Raw genomic sequence first — 26953 nt, 5'->3', positions numbered from 1 at the left:
TTTTTTATCTACCATTCTGTAAGGATGGTACTAATTTAGTTTTCTGAGGAGTTAAAGAAGTTTCTTGTTCTAAATCAGACAACAGAAGGCTACTTGTTCAGTGATAACAATAATTAGAAGTATGTTTTGTTGTATGTGTTGAATACACAGAAAAGTATATTTAAATATTATATGGTATAGGAAATATCCAAGTTTTCATAGCAGAGGTTTAGCCCACTATGCTGCCAGATTAATCTGAGAATTAAGCATTAGTTCATTTTAATCAAATATTGGAACAAAATCAATTTAACATTTTATGCCTATTCAGGATGAAAACTTGGTTTATGCAGTTTCAGTGGTTATTTCAGAGACTTCAGTCCCCAGTAAAGAGAGAGGCAGTCAAACTTAATAAGAATCTCTGTCTAGACTAGAATCACTGAACATGCACTATAAGAATCACTGTACAGACTAATTGGGCTGAAATTTTCGTCTTACCTGAAAAACATGTCAGATCATACATTCTTATAATTTCAATATTTCATTAGTGAAAGTACTCTTTAACCATAAACATTGTTCTGCCACCGACAGAAGAGAGAAAGGTAAATGAGAGAAAGGCATTACATTCATTTGAGATACCAAAAAATCCAGTGAGGAGAGCATTCAAAATTCACATAAGGAAAGGAATATACAAGCTGCAAGCCTAGCAGTGATTCTGTTTTATGGGAGAATGAAGACCACATATTTAGAATTTTTTCACAAACTGGAATTACTTTTTTTCACCCACTTTAATTGGGAGTTTGGGTTTTGCAAAAAGATGCCTGACATGCTGCCCAGAATTAAGGGTCCTGGAAGCTCCAGCTGTCTCTGTTGATGAAGAACCAGGGACTGAACAAGTCAAAGGATGCAGAATATGGCTTCCCACCAGCCTGCCAGTGAGGCTGCCAAAGAGCTGGGGAAAGAAACCTGGCAGAAATTCAGGTTTCTTCCATCAGAATCCAGATATCAAAACCTGTCTGGCTTTTAGCATCACATGAAAAGTTCTGTCAAAAAAAAACCTGGAAAAAATTGAAAATAATCTTTCGTTACCTCAATGAACATGCAAACTCCCAAAAAAATTTGAGAAGGTGTAATGAAGCCTTAAGTACATCAAGACCTTACTGAGGATCTGAAAAGATCCCAATGAGCTTAGAAGAACATGCACAATACACTGCAGTAGAAAAATCTGTCGGTAGAATTTGAAGATAAATAAAACCCTGAAAACTCTACACAAAAGAAAGGTACTTTCTCCTCTTAAAAACTTCCTAATATCACTTTTTACCTGAAACTGCCTTTCAGTGGTTGCAGTGAACAAAACCCAAACACTTCTCCTCCTGCCTTCCTTCTCCTGACATCTCCCAAATGCCATATCTGATGCTGAATTCCTTGTCATTTTAGGAGTGGAGAAAGAGCTGCACTAGACAAAACCTACCTCTATCATAAAAAACTCTTACAAGCAATAAGCACAGCAGGGGAAAGAAAAAAATTAACATGAGAAAGAAAATAAGTGCTACCAAATTCTTGTAAAGTCAAAATAGACATACGCACCTACTTAATCCTTAAATATTACTAATCAAATAAAATCTTGTGTTTATCCCATTTAAAAAGTATACTAGGAATTTTTGTTCCTATTTTAACCAGACAGACTTAGAAAAATAATATATATTGAAATTGAGTGTTAGACCATAAAAGAAATTGAATAATACATGGAAGCTTCTGAGCCTCACTGATGAGATCAAGAAAGACTAATACTTTGTCACAGATCACTTCTTTAATCACTTCAAATGAAACCTGAGGAATTAATAGCAGCTGTGGTTTCTCCTTTCCTTGCCCTTTTTTTCTTTATTTTTTTTCCATTTTATTTCCTCAAATGGTATACTACCTTTATTTCTGAACCAAGAAAATTTATGACAGCAAGCTAAATTCATCTATCATAAATGTCCTTGCAACAGATTTCCTGACATATAAAAACATTTTTTTCCTGCAATGTAAAAGGCCTGAAAGGACAGGTCAAATAAACCCCACCTAATAGCATTCAACAGCAAAACTGTTGAAACAAGAATAAATGTCATTATTTGCTCTTAGATTACAGTTAGGGGCAGAGTAAGCTGATTGCTTCATTACAATGGACAGATTAGATTATTAAGAGTGAAATGATTATCAAGTGCACTATCATAGAGTTATACTGGATTCCTCATTTCTCCTGGTGGCACAGTTGTCCTAATGGCAAAATAGTGTTTTTAAAACCTTAAGTATCCAGGAGGCTGAACTTTCTGTTTTCAAATGAGAACAATGTCACTTTTTTTCATGCCTTAATCATTTTCTATGTAGAGTATTTCAACTTTTCCTAAAAAATATTAGAAAACATAACTTGTATAAAATTCAGCAACCTCCATGTCCAACAAGAAACAAGAACAACCTGAGAGAACCACGTCACCACACACTACAGTTAAAAACATGACTGCAGGGCAAGCTACAGGTTTTGCTGCAATAGATACTGCTATATTACATGGGTAGTAGATACTACAATGCCATGCACCCTGCAGGTAATAGAATTTAGGAGGGGACCACAGGTAAACCTAAACAAATGCTTTGTGATGCATCAGGACTCAGATATCCTCACCTCTGTGATCAGCTATTTTTTATAGTATACTATAACTGTCACAAGAGGCTTCCTTAGCGTGGAAACCAAGACACAGGAAGTGTGGAGACACTTGATAGACACTTTAATTTTGTGCTATTATGGAGTAATACCTCAAAGTTGAGTTGCATATCTGAATCCAGAGAACATGGAAGATGTACCATGCTGCAGGTACTGGGAAATGTGTTCTGAGAAGCTCTTGGATTCTCAGTACTCAGTAGAGAATAATATTCTACCTGAAACACAAGTTTTTCAACTTCATTTTCAACCACTAGACTTCCCGGTGAAAACTTTTGCAATAATAACATCCTTCCTCAAGGACAGAAAATAAAAGAAGCAGAGAGACAAAGATGAGCACACTAAGATATGAGTCTCGTGGATGATGTGCTTTTGCTCTATTTTTACCAAAAGCCCAGAGAAAGGAACAAAACCTACTTGTGCTGCTTCAGGGGCAACATTTGTTCAAGGCGGTAAAAATGTATTTTGGGAGTGCAAAAGGATAATCTAAGTCAGATTTGTTCTTGTTTCTAATCACCTCCTTCTTCGTGAAAGTGTAGACAATTACAAAACTTGCTAACAAATGTTAAGGTCAATTCCCTCTCCACTTTTGTCCAGGAAACACCCACATAACAGCTAGAGATGGAAAGTAGCAGTCCTGAAAAAAACTTTGCATTCCTCTTCAGTACAAGCAGAAACAGGATTCGGTGATTTCACTGTACCTTGAGCATTTTGGTATCATTCTTACAAGCACCTAGACTCAATCTATCCACCCTCCAAAGAACCTAGATCAAACTGCACTAACCAAAACCGAATAAAATAGATTGTTAAAATAAGGAAACATGGGGAAACAAAACTAGGGTAGAAATGTAGACTACAACTTCCTTTAAGTGTATTTGACAGATTGAGAAAGCACAAGTAGGTTGTAGCAAAGCAAGGAAGTGAATAAGCAAATGAACAGAAACTGATAGGAACCAGGCTCATGCATTCTGACTGGCATGGCTGTCTGTCAGAAGCAAATTAAAAACAGTACTTCAGTTGGAAATGGTGCAGCTGACAGCACAAAAAAAGCTTCAACTATCAGATGCCAGCTCTTAGAAATAACATTAAATAAATAGGTCCTTTTAGGATATTGTTACTTTGATGCTTACTTGACAAAACTGGATGAATTTATCAGGACAGCAGTTAATTTTGTTAGCACCCATTTCTTTGGTAAGAGAAATATAGGGATTTTCCACCAAAAAGAGCCAGTAGAAAGCTGTAGGTACAAAGATCATTCTAGGCAATACAACAGCTATATTTACATATTGTCTACTACAGATAAAATAGTGTTAAGGCATTTTAAAAGGCAAAGTAAAAAACTTTGGATCAGAAAGATTTTCTTAATGAGACCCCAAAGGATACTGAGTAGCTATTGTTTATTTTTCAAAAATAGCAGTAGTTTTTTATTAAAATTATATGTACAAACATACAGAGGATATTTCAGATTTTTAGTAATAGTCAAGGGCATTCATAACTTCTACTTTGCACTTTATTATTGAAATAACTTTCTTTTAGCTTTAAATCAGAAATGTTCTTCAAATATTTTTTATTTCCAGAAACGTTTGTATAAAAATTGATTCATGTAACTCAAATAGTGTGTGTGCTCTTAAAGGTGAGCTAACTGTAGAGAGAGAACAAGAACCACTGAAAGTCCTACTATCCTCCCTTTATCTACTGTAAACAAACAAAAAACCTAAAGCTATATCTACATAAAAACTGATGTCATAAGTGAAAATATCAATTTGCAATTTCCTTCAGCTCCTTCACTTTCCATTACTGTAAGCAGAATACTTGCTACACATGTGATTATTCTTGAACTTTAACCCAAAGCTTTATCATGTTTGTGAAACACACACTAATTTCAGTTTATTAAATTCTGAACCTTTATACTGTGTGTATTGCACAAATTAATGTTACACAAAAATATCCAGAGGTAGCAGAGTAGTCAAAGATGTATGAAGTTAATCAAATAATTAAGTTAAAAAAAAATAAAGGAGCATGCTCTAGAGCCAACAGTGAAAACCACTGAGTGCTGATACTACAAGGCTTGCTAACTTCTTCACCATTTACAGGTACAGTGGATAGCTGTATGAATTTCAACAGTTATAACGGATAACTGTAATTTTACTTTTGCTAGGTTATTTCTGGACAAGGTGGCTCAATTTTCATTTTATCTATTTTATATTTATCATATAAATATTTACATATAAATATATAAATTTACATCATAAAATTATATTATCATATGAATATTCACTTATTTTATATATTTATCTACATTTGTGGAACACTAGATATGATGTTTATTCACTTCTTAGAAGGCAAAATAATATCAATCTTTACAGAAATTACCAGGAATCACCTTACTGTGTAATAAAAATAAAGACATCTGCAAAATATTAGGAGTCAATCTACAATCCATGCTTTCACTACATGCACCTCCTGCTATAGCAATGGTAACAGTAAATGTTAATTTACTGCCAACAGGAAACTTGGAAGCCTGTACAGTGAATATGAAAATAAAATAAGCATCCTTTTTATCATGTAAGAAGGCAAAAAATCTTACTAAACCAAAGAATACAATTCCAATGTGACAGATTGTGTTTTCATTTGTTTCAGGATTTCACCAGGATGGGCACTACACCTCACTTCAGATTGCTGTTCTCTTCACTCTTCCTCAGGCAGCAAAGACAGTTCAGGAAGTACAAATTCATGGCTTAAATTCTACAGGGCTGGAGCAAGGTGGTCTGCAGTCTCTCACTCCCACATGGCCCTCATAGGTTTTGACATAAATGATGAGAAATGATGGGTGTAATCTCTTTTCTTTCACAATAAGATTAAATCAGAAGTGATCTAATGACATTAGCAGACTTCTAACAGAATAAAAGAATTCAAGGTAAACCAAAATTCAGCTCTATTGTTTCATTATGGAAACAAAATTTTCAGGAAAGCAAAACAAGAAAGCCATTAAGTGTTTTATTTGCCAGTGAGAGGGTCTAAACCAAATATTTTTTTACAAGCTTCACTATATGTCTATAAAATAAGTTGGGGAAAGTGAACAACTTCAAATAAATGTATTAAAATACAAAGAACTGACAGACTTAAATGGTCATCTCCCAGAATACTTTTACATACAAAATGGATTTTAAATGAAAAAATTTGGAAATCCTATCTTGTATGACTTAAATGAAAGTAAAATAAAAATATTAAACTAGAATTTACTTGAATTAAAACTTATTTGGAGCATTGGAAGAAATATATAACTTCTTCTGTAGAGAAAAATTCTTGTTAAACATGAACATGTCTTTCACAACATCTTTCATTTTTCAGAATCCTCTCATTATCATCTATAGAAGTCCTATTCTCATTTTCTAGAGAGAGAAACATCTAATATAAGTGCTCCTTCTTTACATACAGCATTAGGAGGAAAGACCTTTTGGTATTTCATTTTACACTAACACAGACATTCTAGGCACCAGTACTACAAACCAGTAATGGAGTCACCGTACAGTCAGACACTGGAAATTTTTAACCAGCCACTGAAACAGTCCAAATATTAACCTGTGAGAAGGTAAAAGCTCACTCCTCCAGAAATGTATGTCTGACATTGATAGGAAGAAGTTCAAAACAAAGTTGTAATAAAATTACTGGCTTCTGAATGAATATGACATTTTTAAATGTATAATTTATTCAGATTTGGGGGCAGCAAATCCTTCCAGAAGAGTAGGCTTTGATCACGAAAGGAGGACCATCACAGTCATTTGGGGATATTACACATGTTAACATGTTAAAATACTGTTTTTGTAGTAATTTTTACCAGGACTCTAGAGGGGAGACATAAGAAAGGGGACAGCTGTTTTATTTTTCAATACAATGCAGATCAAAGATGAAAGTTCCAGCAATCCAAGAGAAAAAAATTCTAACCAATAGCAGAATGTAGGTCCTTATGAATACTGGGCTAATATTAGCAACAAAGTAGTACAAAATATGTGAATACTTAATATTCCTACATAATAGTCCTAGTCCTGATAGATTCATTTCTCTTCTGAAAGAATGAAATGTCCTTCTAAATATAGCATTGCTTAAAAATAAGAATGCTAGTTAGGCATTCAGAAAATTGCTACTAGCATGGCAATATTTTTAATTGCTACATTTCTCAGACATTTTTTTAAATTCAATTAAGCCAATGAAGCTACACCTTAAATGCACAAGTAAGTCTGCAAGCCTGCAACTTAGGAGAATCAATTACTTTTACTGCAATTATTTTAAAAAATGCTTTGATGTAAGGTCTATCTTTTTTTTATGTGTCGGCATAGACAGCAATGATAAGTTCACACTTTGCATTTCTCTATGTAATCTTAAAAACATTCAGTAGTTAATGAATTCATGACCCTAGCATATTGAAAGTCAATCATAATTTTTGTAATCCACAAGATCTCTATTTAAAATTATGTTTCAGTAACAGATTATACTAGAACAAAAACTATTTCTGTGTCCTCTTTTTAAAAATATTGATGTAGCCTATATTTCAAGTAAATTGCAAACAAACTTAGAGCCAAAGCCATGACACAGTTTAAATAATCAGATCTTCCCATACATAATCTGAAATACTAGGGGTGAAGCAGCTCTCCCATTTTACACAACAAAAAGACTGTCCAGTCACCTGTGAAAATACAAGTGTGCATGTATGCAGCAATTACAACTACAGCCTTTGCTACATATCTTTCATTATTTATGTCCCAGATCACATCAGAAAATGCAACAGCTCATTCACTTAACCTGAGTCATCTGAGGTATTTTTTCTCACCTTTTTGTCTTTTTCCTATGAGCTGAACTAACTTATGTGTGAAAATCAGAGCTTTAAAAGTGTTAAAGAAGAAAACCTGCTGTTTAATATGGAGATACAAAACCTAGTTCTATCTAAAGTAACAACACTAATGACTTTCCAACTCCAGTTATTCAGCAGAAAAATTTTATGAGCATTTTGTTTTCTTCACCAAAATTTTTTTCAACACTAATTTTGGTGGCATTGATTCACAGACCTTAAACGGCAACTTCAAAATCAAAACTTAGTTTGTACATGTTTGTCCACTGGTTTTCTCAATGACAGCAACATAACCAGTCTTTGGCGACTGTGGAAATAGTGGTGGAATAATTCCATTGCTCTCAGAGACTCCAAAAGTACTGGAGCTAATCTCTCTCACCCCCTCAACTGTGCTAGCTCAGCATTTTGTAGGACGGTACAGTAAATCAGAGCTGTAGCTTAAAAAGATGCTCTGCCAAAGTGATGAAGGGGGAAAATATTTTTTCATTAGTTTAACCTCCCTGAAATAGTTTCACTAGGCAGCTCAACAGATACTTGCACCAGGGCCATGATGGTGTCATGGAGGCAGGAAGCAGCAGCTGGGCTGGCAATGGAGCTGCGGGTGCTGCACTGACAGCACGGAATTGCCTGGGGCTCTGGAGCTGAATTTAGCCTCTCAGATCTGCCTTCTAGAGAAGCCTCTCTTTTTCATACGGCATTGATTCCACAGGGACCCAGGAAGAGTAGTATCATCTATGCTCAAATTAGACTTTGCAAATAAATTTGCTAAATAAATATTGTGGTGGATTAACCTTGGATGGCTGCCAGACACCCAACAAGCTATTCTTTCATTCCCCTTCCTCAGCAGGACAGGGCAGAGAACATAATGGAAAAGCTCATAGGTCAAGATAAGGACAGAGAGACCACTTACCAGTTACCAGACTCCAATTTTGGAAGATTAATTCAAGTTATTGACAGTTAATAACAGGGTAGGACAGTGAAAAAAAAAAATCTAAAAACACTTTTCCCCCCTGCCTCTTCCTTCTTTTCAGGTTCAGCTTCACTTATGTACCTTCTACCTCCACGCTTGGAGCAGGTCAGGTGGAGGGGGCAGGGACATTATGGTCAGTTGAGAGCTCTTCATCTCTGTGAGTCCTTTTTCCTCATACTCATCCCCTGCTCCAACACGAGGCCCTTCCCATGGGATACAATCCTTACTGAACTGTTCCAACATGGTCCTTCTCACAGCCTACAGTTCTTCAAGAACTGCTCCAGGTCTCTTCACAGGGCAGAGCCCTTCAGGAACATCTGCTCCAGCATAGGGCCCCTGGAGAATCAGAAGTCTTGCCCAAAAACCCACTTCAGTGTTGGTGCCTCTCTCCACGGGCTGCAGTCCCTGCCAGGAGCCTGTTCCAGAGTGGGCTCTCCATGAGGTCCCAGCCTCATACAAGGCGCATCCACCTGCCCTGGCACAAGGTCCCCCACAGGCTACAGGGGCACATCTGCCTCACCATGCTCTTCATCATGGGCTGCAGGGCAATCTCTGCTCTGGTGCCTGGAGGCACTTCTTCCCCTCCTTCCTTACTGACTTTGGCATCTTCAGGGCTGTTTTTTCCATATTTTTCTCACTCCCTCTCTCTCACAGCTGTTGCACAGGAGTTTTTATCTTCTCTTACACATTATCCACAGAGTTAATGTATGACTGTCCAGCACTGTCACTAATGGACAATATAGCCAGTGGCAGATCCATTTTGGAGCTGGCAGAAACCAGTTTTTTCTGACATGAGGGCAGGTCTTGGTGTCTTCTGCAACCCCTGCAGCTTCACCCCAATACCTGGACATGTCAATGCAGCATGAATACTTCCTTCACACCAGAAGTGATAGCATTTTTAGTTATGAATCTAGTGAGTTACACACTTCCATATAAGTTTTTATAAATTTTGTAAGTTTCCATTTATTATAGCAATATAAAGTTAATTATTAATTAAAAGGCAAAGAACAGTTGGATTGGTGGCCATCAGTTCAGTAACTCCTTTCCTTCCTTTGCTTCACATACTGAGAAAATTTTTGAAGAAAATCTTTATATTAAACTGAAAATAAGGGTAGAATAGGTTTTGGTGATGTAATTACAAAAACTATTATGCAGATGTTCAAACAGTCCCTAAAAAGATACTAACAATGTCCAAACATACCAAGCAGTAGAAAGGCACTGTAGAATTTAAACCTCCTTCCACATCCTAATACCATTCAGGAACTAAATAAAATATACTTATGTCAAGATGATAGAAGATTTTTAATGGCAATTTCCCTCTTTTAACACAAACCAACATCTTTCTTTTGGGCAGCTTTACTTAAAATCCAGCAGTTTCAATGGCAGGCAAGAGCTGTTTTAAAATAGGTCATCATGTTTAGTCTTATTCATGTTAGGACCAGCAGTCCCTTTGAAATACAAATTTTTTGTGGATTACTATAATAAAATGCTCCTAAGCCCTTATCGAAGAAAAACCTTGTGGCTATGAAGAGTGACAAAACATGTTACCAATTCAAAACTGTTCTTTCTTATTTAACCTAAAAATAAAATTAGGAGCATATCATTAATTATTTTAATAATAACAAGAAAAAATATACATCAGTTCTTTTACTTATTATAATGACCACATGATCAATACCTATTGAATTATGACTTAGTTTCCATAGTGAAACTCCAGATTCAGTGAATGATTTTTGATTATTAAAGTTTTATTAGGAAAAAAAATAATTCTAAACAAAGACACTATTTTAACCCATATTCCTTTTAATAAACAAACTTCTTACTTGTAACTAACTGGTCTTACTTAATTAAGCAATAGTTATTTATATCTGAGACATTAAGATAGGACACAGTGTTATCATTGACTAATTCTATCCTTTTTCTCACTCTTCTTTGTGCAGAACAAATATGACCATTCATACTAAAAGTTAAAAATGTAACTAAAAGTTTATTTTGTCTTTCTCCAAACAAAACCTTCTTCTATACATGAGAATATCTGTGTTATAGAAAGATTGGGAATATATAACTCAGACCAAATTTTAGATAAGAACACTCTGCAAATTCTGCAGAACACAAGCTCATGTAAACTCCACACAGTAGCTAAAAACACTTATCTTCCACCTTGTCTAAATAAATTCTAAAAACATAAATGTACATTAGTGCTCAGATATAGCACATTAAATTTCATTCAGCTTTGGCCACCTGCATTTTCAGATATCAAGCAGACAGAATTCAAGGCTTTCAAATAACAAGTACTTTCTCTGTACTCTACCCTGAAAGCACCTTTTCTTGGCCCAGTGCCTTCAGAGCATCCTCTACAGCAATTTTTCAAATGAACCATAAACAGGACAGGAAAAAAACAGATTTGGATTTTTTATACATATTTTTAAACTTGGAAGATACAGTTTTTTAAGAGAAATATGGATACTAGGTAAAAATACCATTTTCTTTCAATCATATTGGGATTTTGCTTAACTTTAAAATCTGGCGGAATCTTTGGTAAAGTTCCACAAAGAAATTAGAATTACTGTTTCACTTGAAATGTCTTCTGGTGTAATATGTATCAGCATGGAAGTTATATCAACACTTCAGAAATATCTACCATTCACTTAAACTTAGCCCATCAGACTACTTATATGTAAATCAGACTATCATCAAAATATCAACAGGCATAACTAAACTACCAATCCAAAAAGCTAATACATTAATAAAAACCAGAACAAGCTGCTTCATTTTATCCATAGAATAAAATTAAGTTCTTAATTTTAAATAGTTCATAGTGTTTGCTATGCTATTTCATCACTTCATTACTGCAATGTTACAAGTAGTTTGAAAAAATATGATATTTTCCTGAAGTATTTTAACTTTAGTAAAAAATACATGTTTGATAAAAGCATAATCCTCAGCCTTCTAGAAGTGACAGTGATGTTATTTTTCTAGCTGTTGGATAATACATGGTTCAGCTGTCACTTACTGTGCAGCAGTCAGTTACACAGAATGAAATGAATCATAATCACAGTGACCAGCCAAATTAATGAAAGCATGCTGAATCAAAACTCATGCTCCCAAACTGTCTTAGGGCCTGATTCAGCAAAAATATGTTTGATTTAAATACCATACAGCATATTCCATAGATACCTGTTTATCAAGATTTTCAAAGCAAGTAAATGCTGAATTCACAATGCATACCAGGACAATACTATGTTTTTAACACCCTACCATCAAAAGTGACCTATCAGCTTGTAAATACACAGTAGCTAAACAAATCCCATTAAAACAATACATAGCAAAAGAGAGATGGTGTGTGACTCAAGGAAAGAAACTGTCAATCTGAGTTTATAGAGCTTTCTTTGGGTCTTAATGTTACATTGTTTTAATCCTAAAAGTAGTAGACAAATCCTGTTTGTGACTTCCCATCTAGCAATCTGACTAGCTTAATCTATGAGATTCTACCTTAAAATATCTGTTAGTCATTCTTATTGGGGAATGGCATTGGAAGGTTTTCTTTGCAATGTTCTTTTGATGATGGGCATGCTTAATCCCACATGCTGGAAAGATTTTATATTCCAAGGTCTTCTTTTAGATCTCATTCTTCAAAGGTTTTCTGAATTCAGTATAAAAAATATACCAAATCCTAAGAATAACCATGGACTAGAAGGGAAGCATACTCAGGTTCCCAGCAGTGAGTCTCAAATAGTAAAGTTATGTATAAATTAGCATATCCTAATTAATAATTGATAGAAATATAAGCAAAATATGTAGATTCACAAACAGTTTCTAGGGAACCATAAACATCAGTGTCAGCTGTCAAAGTGTCCATGGCATTCTTACAAGACCAAGTATATAATGAAGAGTTACTCTCAAAGGCAGAACTCTGCAAAGCAGACTCAACTTAGCTCCAGAAGTCTGTGAGATGGACCTCTACATCTGACATATTCACTCTATCTTATTTTTAAGTCCACAGCCAGAAATAGGCTCTGCAATTCATCTGGCCCATTTGAAATGTCTAATTTAAGATGAGATGGATCACATCCTAAAGGCACCTCTTTATTTCCATTTGCTTCAAATTGAACCTAAGTGATTTCAGAAATGGATGTCTTCCTCTGTAGGTATTCAGATCTGGTCCCAAAGAATTTCTGGGCTCAAATAGTGTAATCCAAGCTTTAAATTATGTAGTGTGGAAATTAAAAAGATACCAAAACTGAGGCAATGATGTTCATTAGCCAAACAGTTCTATGCATGCTGAAGTTAAAGAAGTCTGATTTTGTGGGGACTCACACCTCATGATGGATTTATTTTGATGCCAGTGTTGGTTCTCCTCTGTAAGAACTCCTCGGTATGTAGAATGGTGCGAGTAGACTTTTTCAATCAGGAGTATGGACAATCACTTCCATTACCCATCTTCTTATCTTCATTAAACCCCTAATAATTATGTATTTTTGGGACCTCAAATTTTTGTCAAATTTTTTGTAAGTCAACCAACATCTTGCACCTACTGAATAAATATGGCAGCAGATGCAACAGTTTCCCTTAAAATAATATAGCATTTGTGTATTTCCAAGTTGGTGAAAGACCTCATTTATCAGGAAGAGATTTGAACACAGCTCTCGCTTCCCAAATGAACCAGTTATGGGTTCTGGAAAAGTTTATTCTGCATCCTAACAATGAAGGCATACAAGCGTGCAGTCAGGAATGAGAATGGACAGGCAAGAGGAAGTCAAATATCTCTGTGATTAGGATACTCTCTCTCCAGAGGGAAGTCCTCATTCCTGCTCCAAGGGCTGTTGTGCATTTTATTTAAGCAAATTGAATGCAAAATTCGTAAGAGGCATCTGATATAGACAGAATGGCAACTCGATGGCACTAAAGACAAACACTGCATAGCTGAGGTAATCAAATTCAAAACACAAAATGAGGAATGACTGATTCAACAAGAGCTCTGCAGAAAAGCATGGTGAAAGGATAGTAGATCACGAGCTGACCATGAATCCATGCATGCTGTACCACAACAAAAACCCCAAACACATGTGACAATGTCTATACAAGGAAAGAGTTCCGTGCAAGACTCTCCCCATACTTTTGGAATATGTGTCTGGGTTTAGACACTGTATTAAAAGAAAAAAAATCCATCAAAAAGTATATATAAAGACTAGCAGCAAGAATGGTCAGCAGTCTAGAAAATATGACTTGTTGAATCCACAGAAAGGAGTGATGAAAATACACAGGAGGAGACATTATCACGTTTATGAAATACATAAAAGGTTGCTGCAAACAGAAAAATAACAGACTGCATTGCACTTCCATTGCAGACAGAGCAAGCAGCAAATGGCAGGAAAGAGATTTAGGTTTAACAGTAGGGGGGAAATTCTAGTGGTAAGGATAAGGACTTTGAGTAACTGAGACAAATTTTCTAGTGAATTCAAGAAATCTCCATCCCTGGTTGAGTAGGTAGTGTAGTCATTCTTCTCACACCTTTCAGTAGTAATCTGTCATTTGAAAATTGTAAAATTTTCATACTGTATACAAGAGCTTTAACCTAAGATCTGCTTAGCCCACTCTTCACTTTCTGCTACATAGGCAACACAGCTCTTGCAGAGATGATTAGCTTGAATTCAGTGCGTTGTCTGCTATGTGCCCTTGCCTCGGCCAGGAAGGCTATTTATTTCACTGGTTAGGTGGGGTCTCACAATTGCAAATCACTACTTTATACAAATAAGTGTCAGAAACTTCTGTCTTGAGAGCCAGTCATGCCTTGAGGCAAAGGATGAACTGGATGACCTGTTGAGGTCACAACCAGCTATGTTTTCTATTATTCCATGTGTTCTCTGGGCTTGAAACAGCTTTAAAATCACTTCTTCTCACTCATCCTTTCTGTAATCAGAAAAATGTATAAATGCACCAAGAGTTAGATCAACACTATATGGAAAAGGATTTCTTGCTAACACACTGGAGTATACATTTCTGAAAAGTTATACAAAAGATGGTTGTAAACCATTTTCCAAAACAGGTTAACTTCTTCTAACTCACAATTTTATTTAAAGGTGAAAAAATATTATGTCCTTCATACGCTTAAGATAGTACACATTCTAAAGTAAGTCTGCCCTCAAAAATACACAGAACCAAAATGCCACGTTATACTGAATACCTAGCAATGTTATGACCTGTTAAATATTCTGAGTACAAATACAATATTATATTTGCTATAAGAAACGATTCACCTTAAAAATATTAATGTCAAATAAAGAATAGGTCATCAGGTAGTATTTAAGCAACCTCATATGAGATTTAAGAAGAAAGAACCAACCCCATAGAGACAGTAAACAAAGAAAATAATAGGCTTTATGTGTTGTTTAAAGTTTAAAGATTTTCTTATGAATTTTCAAAATAGAAGCACTCAGAATTGTTTGAAACATGAGTTCAACTCTTGCTAACTCCCGCTAGAACAAACAGGATATCTCACTATATTTTTAATAAAAAGTTTAAAGTTTAAATCAAAGATATTCTTTATGGCCTCACATCAAAAGTTAGAAACTCCTAAAGATACAGATACATAAAGTCCACTATTATGACTATTAATTTTCCTTTATCAAAATTTATCAAATTTCTTTATCAAAATGCAACTGAGATCATTCTGCAAGCATGTACTGTGATGACAGCTGATGCTTAAATTCAAGACTATAAAAACACTGTCTTCCACCTTCAATGACAGAAACTAGCAAAAATTGCTTTGAACTCTTACTCTCTAAAAATTACGTGTATTTACTTCTTATACGCTGTGCTATTCCCCTATACAATCTCTTACTGTTTGTCACATTAACTCTTACAGTCTCAGTCCTTACTGACATCTTTGCAGCTTCAAGACCATAGCTTGGAGAAACTACATGAGGACACAGTCAACACATGATATCATGCCGAGGCAGCTGTTGAGCACAGCACTGATTTTGCAACGTTACTGGATCACCAGAAGTATAAATAGCTCCTGAGATGAAGTTGTTGGAGTTTACTGAGTTTACAAATGCACTACCAGATTTGGTGTAAACTGTTTTTATTAATAAACTATAACATACCCTCAACAGATTTACTTCAAGGGTGTAACAGCTCCTCCTGTTACACCATGTAGTCCTGCAAAAGAGATCTAAACTCAGTAAGCATTGAAAACAATATAGGTCAATATGAACTTCAGATTTATAATATGAATAACTTTGCCTGAACAATGACTGCTTTTGAATGCCATTTGTAGACAACTAGTATTTCAAGAGATTCTTCCTGCTTATGAGTTTAAATTAAAACAAAGACTTGGCCACTCCTAGAGAGATGAGGTTGTCTAAGGTAAATTGTAGTTAATAACCTTGATATAGTAAAACACATTATTAAAACAGCCCTTGTAATCTAAACTTAACTTAAAAAATCATCCTCACCTCAAAGCTTATTGTTAATGTATAATGTCTATTGCAGTAAAACAGGAATAGATGAGAACATAATGTGTTCACTTAATGTGTTCTTGGGATTTTATCTCCCCAAGTTTCTGTCAAAATGCATCATCAGTGAAGACGCTGGGGGAAAATGAAAGATCATACCAAAATAATCCTTCTTAGAAAAAGTTGGTCTAATGGTCTTAGAAACTGCCCTAGCATTCTGACTGACTGTAAATATGATAACAAAACTTGAAGGAAGCCACTAAAGCAAAAGGGTGAGGGGTGGCATTAAACTGAAGAAAATCCCATTCCACTGGATTAAAATTGCAAGTTCAAACAATCAGTTTACTTTTTCCTCCTTATTATGGAACTTTGAATATGTTGCAAGTATTTTAAAACTTCACTGGCAGGGTAAAACAAATTTTACACCAGTTCTGCAGTAACCAATAACTTCTGTGTATTTTGACACTTACAATATATACACTAATTAGCCATTGTTTCAATGGAAAAATCAATTATTTGACATTCTCAGTCATTTAAATGTTACCCAGCTCAGAGATGCATGCGGACAAAATCCAGAATGGACCATTCAGTCTCCTAACCTCACCTCCAGAGACCACTGCATTTCACCCAGTCACTGCTTTATAGGATACAGTCCCAGCACCTTAAAATTATGATCTCCACTCCTCTCTTTCAGACGTAAAATTAAATGGTTTTTTCTCTTTTTTTTTTTTCCCAAAAAAGTGCAGAAAGATATTTATTTGACAAGACTGCAGAAAGCATATACTATCTGGTGTTGAATGTCTATTTTGGGGGTTCTTTTTGAACTAAATCCTGTATCTGTTAGACTATTTCTCAGCCCCATATGATGTCAAGGCTTTGTAAACCCAACCGATCCTACTTGTACTTCCTGAATGTAGGAATGTCAGCACTATTGCAGTCTTCTAAAACTTTACTCAACATAAAAATTATCAAGTCAAAGAATTAGTGTAACTGGCACTCTGTATAATCTCCAAATATATTCTGCTTAGTCACTAAGAGGAAGTACTACTTTAATCATTTGTAGACAGTGTCTAAAAGTGAGTTAGCTTCTTTAGAGAACACTTGTAAACACTGAGTCTTCTTGAAAAGCAAATGGTACAAGCCATAACAAGCTGACAAGTATTATCTACAGTATAAAATCTGTCATCAGTCTAAGCTTGTGGTAAGAGTGAAGAGCAAGGAACAATGACAACTTTGAGAGAGACCCAAAAAGCAGTACAAATTATTAAAACAAAAGAAAAGGGAGACTATAAAGAATATTACAAGGAAGCAGAATGAGGTAGTTGGAAGGGAAGAGGACCTTGCGGGGCAGGAAAGAGGGCAAGTATCCTCCTCAACTATAGGTAGATAAATAGATAGATAGATAGATAGATAGATAGATAGATAGATAGATAGATAGATAGACAGATAGACAGATAGATAGATATTTGTGTAACTTCCACTATCACTTATTTTATACTGCATAAAGTTATTACTTTTAATGTCACTTGGACCATATTAGATTTTATAATACACAGAAACAAGAGCAAAATTATGAGTGGTGTAGCAATGAACTGTTTGAATCAGCACTCCAAATTCAGACAAAATACGGAGCAAAATTATGGGAGCATAACATAACTAACATTGCCTGGAGTCTTAGTTTACTTTTGAGTCAAAAGCAAATTTTTTTGCCTTTTACTCTAGAAACTTTAGGAATTCCTATACACATCTCCATTTTCCAAAAGCAAAATCAATAATCACCACATATATCTTCTTTCCAGCCCTGAAATCCAAATCCAGAACATACAATGCTTTTAAGACAGTGTAAATCAGAGCTGATTATTTATAAAGTAGGATAATTATTTATAAAATAGTACAATAGCTTTGTGAGTCTGATATTTACACTTCTGTGAGTCATGGCCATCAACTTATTGCTTCCTCTTCCCCAGATGAGCATCCTGCCCCACACCTCACTCACTCACAGTGTCATACAGTGCTCACAAAACCCAGCTTCCTTGCTTTTGTTTGTCAGAGGTTTTGTTTCACTCAATGTAGCTACCCCATTTTTATCACATCTGTGCAATCACTGCCACAGTAACTGAGCCTGCAGTCAGTTGTGCCTTCCTAAAGTTCACTCTGGACTTGACAGTGGTGGCTCACAGAGAGCCACCATCCTCTAGCTAGCCCACTATGTTTCCACCTTTCTTAGGAAAATCAGCTGACAAAGCCACACACTTTTAAAAGAAATTTTTACAAGGACCTCATGGTAAACCTGTAATGCTTTGCAAATATATGAAAAGTTGGATGATTTCATTAAAAGTTCTTTTCTTGGGAAAATTTGTCTACTACTGAGCCAGACTCTTGTGAAAAGTTGAAATATGTGTCTTTTCAGAGCTATGAGTCTGACTTTATGAGGAGAGCATTTTATCTTTAGAATTGCTCAGCAAGGGAGATGGAAACTTGGGATATTTCAAGTAGGAAAGTGTAGATGTACATCACGCAGGCTGAAACAGAAGTCTTAATAAATAATGGCAGCATCCTAACATCTATTTTTATTCTGTGTGCATTCTCTCAACGCAGTTCTTCAATACAGAAATAAAGTACAAATTAAAAGTAAAAAAGCACAAGACTGATCCCATAAGTCAGTCTGTATGGAGGAAATGTGCTGTCTAAAATCTGTTAAAAAGCTTACACACACAAAACTGGATTTTATAAGAGGAAGGATGTGCATAATTTAAAGGAAAAGTGATCATCAAAAATTCTATCCTCTATCCAAGACAGTAAAATATCCACAAAGTAAAAAGTTGAAAATATGTAAATATTCTTTAACCAGCAAAGACTTACACCCAGAGTACAGACATAAATTCACTCTGTCACGCATTATGCATATTAAATATTATGCAAAATATATATTCAATAACCTTGTCAAAAAGACAACTTCTTAGCCCATAATACTCAAAATGCACTCCAAGGGTCCCAAAAATTCCAGAAGAGAGACAGTCAAAGCAGCAGAGTTTGCCACCCATCATTTTTAAAGCAGAAGCTCCACCTCAGGAACACAGTGCACAACTGTAGCTGAGTGTATTTCACAGACCAAACCAGGCCAAAGGACAGAGCAAATTTGGAAAGCTTCTGCTTTCCATGCCATCATGTTCCATCAAATCCTGGCAAGAATTCATGCTGACCCGATCACTATTAGTTGCTACAGATTACAACTCAATACCATCTGTATTTCCCTTCCCCAAAAAGAGTAAAACAAGCATAAGGAGAAATTATGTATCTATTTTAAATCCACACATCTTTACCCCAGGGAGTGAAAGGAAAAGAATAAATAGTCCACATTACAGATGTGAGTCACACTACTTAATGCTCTTTTGGAAAATGCTCAAACACCACAGTGATGGGAACAGCATAAGAATTTGAAAAACACAAGATAGAAACAGAATGGAGAAAGGAAGTAGAGCCCAGGGAGTAGCCATTCATACTGACAGTCAATCACCATAAATGATTTAAAAATAAATAGAGGGAATACATGCTTGCTGCTTTCTTCAACATTTGAACAGTTCTTGTGTTAATATCTCTAAATGTCAACTCTTGTTTTCAGCATTTTTTTAATCCTGCTATATTTCTCCATGGAATGAAATGACACAATTTTATTACTGAGGCAAAAATACCTTCCACTTCAAAAGAAGCTTGCCTTCGAGGAGAATTACACTTGAACAAAGACTGCAGGATTTAGCTCTATATTTATCTCTATGCAATAACTGTAGTTCATTCATATAAACATGGGAGGGTTTTTTATTCTTTCTCAGAAGGAAAATATCTCTAAAGAGAATTAAATTCAGTAATATCTACAAAAAGATGCTGGTATGACTTTGGTGGAGGGTTGTGCTTGATAAATCTGTAGATATTTTTAGAATAAACATGTACCTGATGGTTCAAGGAGACACTTCATTTTAAGAAAAATGAAACTGATGAGTTATGCATCTGACACCAGCTCACTTCTCACTACCCTCTAAAATATTGTGGGCCATCTATTCAAATTCCATTGACAACAGCATTTTCCTAATAGCACTGCTTTAGGCTATCCCTTATGTATAAACTTCACACATTACCATCTCCCTCACAGCTTACACAGAACTTAAGAGGACACTTTTAGTGAGACATAATGAGAAACTAAACCCTACATAAATTTTATCCTTTGATATGATCAAGACCTTTTATTTGTCCATTGTCTGCTTCCAAGATTCTCACTATTACAAATGAAAACAATTCTGCTTCATTTCTTAAGTTAGTTTTACCTTACCATTACTTGAGAACAGTTTATTCTTCATTTGCAAGCTTAATCATTCAAGCTGATCCTAGTATTGTACTGATGTTTTACTTCATATTTGATCATAAATATCACTCTCCACAGCAAAAGTTGACAGGAGCCTTCTTTAAAACTTTGATGCTATTATTATATATTTAATAAAAATAAATGCAACCTTAATTCCTTGAATTCCTGCAGCTTCCAACTTGAACTTCCATTTTTATTAATGATTTTAAGAGTGCAAAAATTTTAGACAAAAATTTGCATTTATTTTGGTATATCACGCAACTTAATAAAGTAGTCTAAATTGTTTCAAAATAAAGTATCCCAATAGCAAACAAACTGTAGAGCAAGGGACTAAGATGTGGTGCCAAAAAAGGTATGGTACTTTATTTCCAGTGCTCTCATTACACTGCCGTGCTTCAGAATGTTCATCCAACAAAATACCTTTTTAAACAGACTTTGAAATGTTTTTAGATCTCCTCAACATTTAGGAGCTGTCGCACAAAGTATATTTGAAGTTTTTGGTATGATGCAGTGAATCTTGGAAACAGACTTCCAAAGCCAGCAACTAAACCCCAGAAGACAGCTTCCAGGGGCTGAGTGTGAAAGAACAGCTGCAATTAACATGCCCAAGACACAATGCAAAATTTTGGTACAAAAAAAGACCTGCTTAGAGCTTAGAGCTTCAGCTTCACCACACTCATCAAAGTCACATCCACGGCAGCAGTAGCTTTGCTTATTTTTAAACCACTAGAAGTCAGCGTGGTTACTCCATCACTAAGGGAGAAGAGTTTTCTCGACTTTACTCAGTGTCTGCCAGCCGACTGAGAAGGGCGTGACCCACGCCGTGCACGGCAGCGGGACCCCCGGGCCTGCAAGGAGACCGGTGTCACCCCGGGAATGGGGCACGGCGCACGGGGAAAGCTCGCGCTTCCCGGGCCCCGCGCTCCTGCCCGGACACTCCCGGTGCCGAACGGGCGGCTGTGGACAGCTCCCGGTGCTGAGTTGGGCAGGGTGGCTGTGGACAGCTCCCAGTGCTGAGTTGGGCCGGGTGGCTGTGGACAGCTCCCGGTGCCGAGCTGGGCCGGGGGACTGTGGACAGCTAGCTCCAAATGCGGAGCCGGGTCGCTCCGGACAGCTCCTGGTGCCGGTGCCGGGGCCGGGGCCGGGCCGCCCCCACGCCCGCGCCGGGCAGGCGGAAGGCATCCCGCTTTCCCCGGCGCCGGGGCTCACGCTTGGAAAGAGCAGCGGGGCGGGGGCGGGCGGCAGACACGTTGTCGGGGGAAGATGGCGGCTGTGGCAAACCCACCCAGCCAGGCGGCCGGAGCCCAGGCCCCGGCGGTGCCGCTCCGCCCGGCAGGGGCCGCCGCCGCCAGCGCGGAGCCCGCCGCGCCCCCGGCACCGGGCCCGATGCTGCCGGTCCGCCCCCTCCGGCGGCGCCGACCGCCGCCCCGACCCACCCCCGTCCTCCCCGATGGAACACGCCGGGTGAGGACGGCACCTGTGCGGCCATGTTGGGCGCCCGGTTCCCGCCGGCGCCGGGGCGTGCGGAGCCGGAGCCGCCCCGCGGAGCGCGACTAAGGCAGGCGCCGAGCGCTGCCGCGCCCCTGGCCGCTCCCGCGGGTCCCTCCCGCCGTGCCCCACACTCGCCCGGCGCCGAGCACCCCTGCCCGACCCCGGCCGCCCGACTCCTCTCTCCCGCCCTGGCCGTGCCGCCCCCGGGGCCAGAGGAGAGACTTCCGCGGCCGCGGGCCCGGGAGGACGAGAAAGGGATGCGCCCGCCCTTACTTGAGCACGGATTGCTCCTTCTCCTCTTCCTTCTTCTGGCGGTCCATGACGGCCAGAATGATCTTCCGCTCTTCCTCCGTGAGGTGGCTGAGGTCCGGCATCTCGGGCTGCGGGGCCGGAGGAGGCTGAGGAGCGGCGGGGCCGCTCCGGGGCCCGGCGGGAGCCGACATGTTTGGTAGGAGCTGCCGCCGCCGCTACGAGAAGCGCTGCCCGAACTCCAGCAGCACCAGCGGGAGCGGCCGGCGCCGGGAGAAGCACATACAAATCAATACCCTGTAATCAACCGGCAGCCTAATGACGGCCCCGCCGGGGAGGGGCGGGGTGCCCGGCAGCCCCGACCTCGCACCCACCCGCCGGGCCGCCGGCGGCAGCGGGAGGACGGGGACGGAGGGGCCCCGGGGGGCGAGCAGGGGGAGCGGGGAGGGGAGAGGGCAGTAGAGGAAGGGCCGGGGGCGGGGTGGGAAGGGAGAGGGGAGAGGGCAGGATTAGCCGCGGGAGCGCTGTGGTTTGGGTGCGAGCGAGATTATCCCAACCCCGAGCGCCAGGCAGGGAGAGGGGGGACGGAGCGAGCGTCGGGGGGTCAGGAGACGGGGGCAGCGACTGCCGCCGTACGAGAGCGGAGCCCCGGCGCCCCGGCGCCCCGGGGCGCGCAGCGGGGAAAGCCCCAGCGGGCGAGCGCCAGTCCCGGCCGCCGGCCGCGGCTCATAATTCCTCGCCGCCGTCCATGGAAGGGGCCGCGGGGCGCCGCGCTCGCCTCCCGCCGCCGCCGCCTCCCGCCGTTCCTCTGCCGGACCGCGCCGCTTCCTGCTGCCGCCTCGCTTGGCTGGTGCCCTCTCGGCTGCGGGATGGAGTCCGCCTAACCCATGGCATGGCGGAGAGCCGGAGTCACGGGAGGGGGCTCCGCATCGCCCCGCTGCCTCCCTCTCCTGAGCCGAGCGGCGCGGGGCGATGCGGCGCCCGGCTGCCGCCCCTAGCGGCGCCGCGCGGGCTGGCGGCGGGGGGCGGCGGGCGGCAGCTGCCCTTATTTATTTATTTATCCCCGCACAAAAAATGGACGCGATAAAAATCACGCGAGGAAGGACAAGGAGGAGCCAAGGCGCCGGCGACGCGCTGGGAGGACCGAGCCCGGCGGCCGCGGGGGGGCAAGGGGGAGGGCGGGGAGACGCTGCGCGACCGCCGCTCCCGCATCTCCCGCCGTTCCCGCTGCTCTCGCCGCTCCTGCTGCCCCTGCCGCCCGCAGGGCAGCTGGAGAGGGGCACCGGCTCGGCCGGGCCGGTCCCCGAACGCAGCCCTAGGGAGGAGGATCTGGCGCGGGGGAGCGCCGGCCCCAGGAGGAGGAAATGGAGGCAAAGGGAAAGGCGAGGGCGAACCGCCCGGGAGGGCGGCAGAGCACCCATATCCCCGTCCCCGTAGGCCCCACGGCACGGTCCGCAGATCGGGCAGAGAACCGCAGGGCAACATCAAGGGAGACGCGGGGTGTGCGCCGGGCCGGCCTCCGGTTCCCCCGAGCCGGGAACCGCATCGCTGTTCAGCCGTGCGAATCCAGCCCAACAGACTGCTGCTCCACGATCGCCCACATAAGGTCCTGCTGGAGTGTCCTTCGCCCCATGCAAGGTGTGAAATCTACCCCAGCCTCTGTCTGGGCAGATTCGTCTAACCCAGAAGAGCAAGAATGTGACACCCATTAGAGAAGCTTGGAGAAGAAAGTCCTCCTCTCACCTGGGCCCCAGGTAGTGGTGAAATAAACCTCTCAAAACTCTTTTGTTACCTATTAATCCCCCACCCGATCAGTCATTTTGTAGCAAGAAATAATTTCTGGAAAAAGCATCCCACAGTACCCAAAATGCCATTCAGACCAAATAAATGGGAAATACCCTATCCAAGAATGCCAAAGAAACAATTCAATCCAAATCTGTATGGTTTTACTCTGTAAAAGACAATAGAGCTCTGCTTGCTGTTCTCTCACTTTATGAGACATAACATCAGTGCTGGATAACAGGGAAATGTATAGAGCAATAATAAAGTGATTTTAAAAGGTTTAATTTCAGCAGTTTGAAATCTCATCCCAGATCATATAGTCTTGGAGCTGGTGTTTGTTCTCCGCCATGACATCAATTTATAACCAGGTGCAAAGATATGGGTGAAAAAGTCATCTTCCAGAACCTATTGTGGTCCTCATTAGCTCTGTATTTCCACAGAGAATAAATTCTAGGATGCAGGTCCACAAACTAAAGAGTTCTGCTTGCATATGAAAACACCACTCCTTTGTGGAAACAAATTCTAGAGGAACAGATTGTTGGAAGGACATGAGAGGTTTGCTGTGGTAAACCAGGTTTTAACAATAATCTCTACCTATTACCAGGCACATATATTCATTGAATTTTAAGTTTTTCTTAGAAATGTCACTGGCATCCTTAGCTAAAGGAGACCGTTCCATTTCTTGATGTAAACTTGTTTATAATAGTCTCTATGGTAAAAACCATAAACCATTGTGTAAGACACTGAGCGTATTATATTTAAGCAGATATCCTTGTAAAATAAACTGTATAATTTTTCATTCAGTCCTGAAAGCATTCTGCTCCTCCAGTTCACATCACCTTCACCTTTCAGACTGGATTCCAGCCAGCTGGCTCTCACCGAATTCCTGGTTTCTTCCAGGCACTAGATAAATCTGGCATCAAAATCAAAAAGAGGAAATTTAGAACCATGTGTCATCAGATTCCCAAAGATAGTACATTCTTTATCAATCTATGAATGTTGAATGGAAGAATTAACTGTAGAGAAGCCCTTGGAAAATACATTTTATCCCAGGGAAGTGAAGAACAAGAGATATCAGTCAATCGCTTCTAAGAATGATTACAAAGAACCAGACCAGTTGAAAGTAGTCACTCCTGTCAGGTTACACAGTTGGTTCAAGAATATTTCATGCCATGCCTCAACCATAAACACAAGCAGTATTCAGGCTGTAGTTTTGGTTGCAAGACATCACTATAGTTTTTTGTGCATTACCTCATTCAGTTGAGATTCTTTCCAATGGAGATTTACCTTTGAACTCTCTGGATTTACAGTGCCTGCTTCATTTCAATGTGCCTGCGATGTTTCATCCACAAATGACAAATACTTGCTCTCAGCATTACTGTAGAATTTCAAGAGCTTTCTTTTCTCCTTGGTATTTGCCTTGTTTCCACTAAATCCCCTGCCATTACTGGGTAACTGTAAACAAACAAATACAGGCATAGGAACTGTAATCCCCATATGTTATCTAGGTATTTGTTTTGAAAAGAGAGAGCAGATTCAGAGTAGAAGACATCCTGTCTTGATGACAATGAAAAAATGGTTCAGCTTGACCTTTCTAAGCTTCTACCTTCCTTTCTCACAATCAGTTCCACCTATCATTCCTCACATTTTTCTGCAATTGAAAACAAACATTTTTTGTTCACATTCCTGTCAGCCTGCACAGAATTGTCTCATGTTGTTACTGTTATTCACGTTACTCAGGTGATGCATTAATGAAAACATACAGCACAGACTTCCCTACCCACTCCAGTGTAATGGGGTCAACAGCAGTTTATAATCAACCAACAAATGATCGTACTATAGTGTAGTATGATCATTTACAAAAATTATTTTTAAGAAGCATTCATTTTTAATTCTGACCTTCCCATTCATGTGTCTCCAGTTTCCCTGCCCTTCCTGTTCTTTTCATTTCTCATTCTGAACTCGCTACCCCCCTCCAAAAAAACAGATTCCCATTCCTGGTTTACAATCCTCTGCTGAAACTGTTCTTCACTGCAAAATCTGTAAATGAAAATTCACTCTAATTGTATATCAAAGTCATGTGATACTTTCTTTTAGGGGCTTCTGTAAGTCTTCTAAATGTACTGACACCAGCAGTGTTATTAATATAATTTTTGTGATACCCTTTTTTTATCTGTTCCTTTTTGGTTCTGCTAGACATGAGGGGTTCCCAAGGAAACAGTGATATTGTAACCTAGTTTTATATATCATCACAAAATGTCTTTCTCTAAGGGTCTCATTATCCTTACTTCCATTTCCTTCCTCATAGCAACTACAAGAGTAAATGAGTTGGTAGATTCATTGTTTAATCATGTCAAGTATAAGTCTTCTCTGAAAAGGAAGTGCTAACATCTGCTTTATAATGTTTTGTATAAGGGGAAAAAATCCAGTGTAACTAATTATTTATTATTTCTGTCCCAATTTGAAGCTCAGAAAACATTTTTATGTAGCTGACATGAAGGGAACTTTAAAGTGTTCTATTATGGATCAGTGAATGGAGGAAATTAAAGACATATTCTTGGTTCAAAGTGACCAGTACTCAGACTCTCAGTGGATCAAGTCAGATGTATAACCAGCAAGAAATGTTTCCTGCAGGACACTTCATGGAAGCAATCTGTAGGGGACTCCTCAAACTCCCATACAGGAAAGAAAAACTACACTGCAACAAATTGCGTTTTCCAGGTCCTGTACTAAGTGCTATCCAACCATCATGGACTGGTTTTCTGGTGCAGTCTTGGATCATTCCCAGCTTCCTCCTGTCTAAATTGAGGAAACATATTATATAATGTCATCAAATCATCATTTGATTGCTTTCGGGAGGATTTTGCTACTCTCTACGCATTTTTTTTATGCTCCAAGCAAATTTCTATTAGTTGGATACTTCCCCACAAGTGATTTGAACAATACTAGATATTTATGGGTAGAAGTTAGATTTTTTTATTTGTTAATCTCATTCCGTATAAAAGAGTGTCGTCCATAGTATACACAGTACCAGCCATAACCAACTATATTAGTGAAATACCTCCTCCCAGTTTAACTGGTGTTAAGGACCTGTCTGCAGCAGATGGAATGGTATTGGTCTTTTATC

The 26953-nt window shown here is 39.4% G+C and overlaps 1 protein-coding gene across 6 annotated transcripts in view; it reads right to left on the bottom strand.

The window, feature by feature from the left end:
- RIMS2 (regulating synaptic membrane exocytosis 2) overlaps window positions 1-22738 on the bottom strand; it is a 445769-nt gene extending 423031 nt beyond the window's left edge. For all 6 annotated transcript variants that reach the window (XM_030967156.1, XM_030967184.1, XM_030967175.1 and 3 more), the window contains exon 1: window positions 22069-22738. In XM_030967156.1, the coding sequence (XP_030823016.1) occupies window positions 22069-22238 (170 nt within the window). In that variant the 5' untranslated portion in view covers window positions 22239-22738. The remainder of the gene's footprint in view (window positions 1-22068) is intronic.
- Window positions 22739-26953: the final 4215 nt, after the last annotated feature.

Source organism: Camarhynchus parvulus, chromosome 2 (genome assembly GCF_901933205.1).
Source record: "Camarhynchus parvulus chromosome 2, STF_HiC, whole genome shotgun sequence".
In the NCBI taxonomy this organism is placed as follows: Eukaryota; Metazoa; Chordata; class Aves; order Passeriformes; family Thraupidae; genus Camarhynchus; species Camarhynchus parvulus.
The sequence above is the reverse complement of the archived record's forward strand: the minus strand, read 5'-3'. Positions and strand labels throughout refer to the sequence as shown.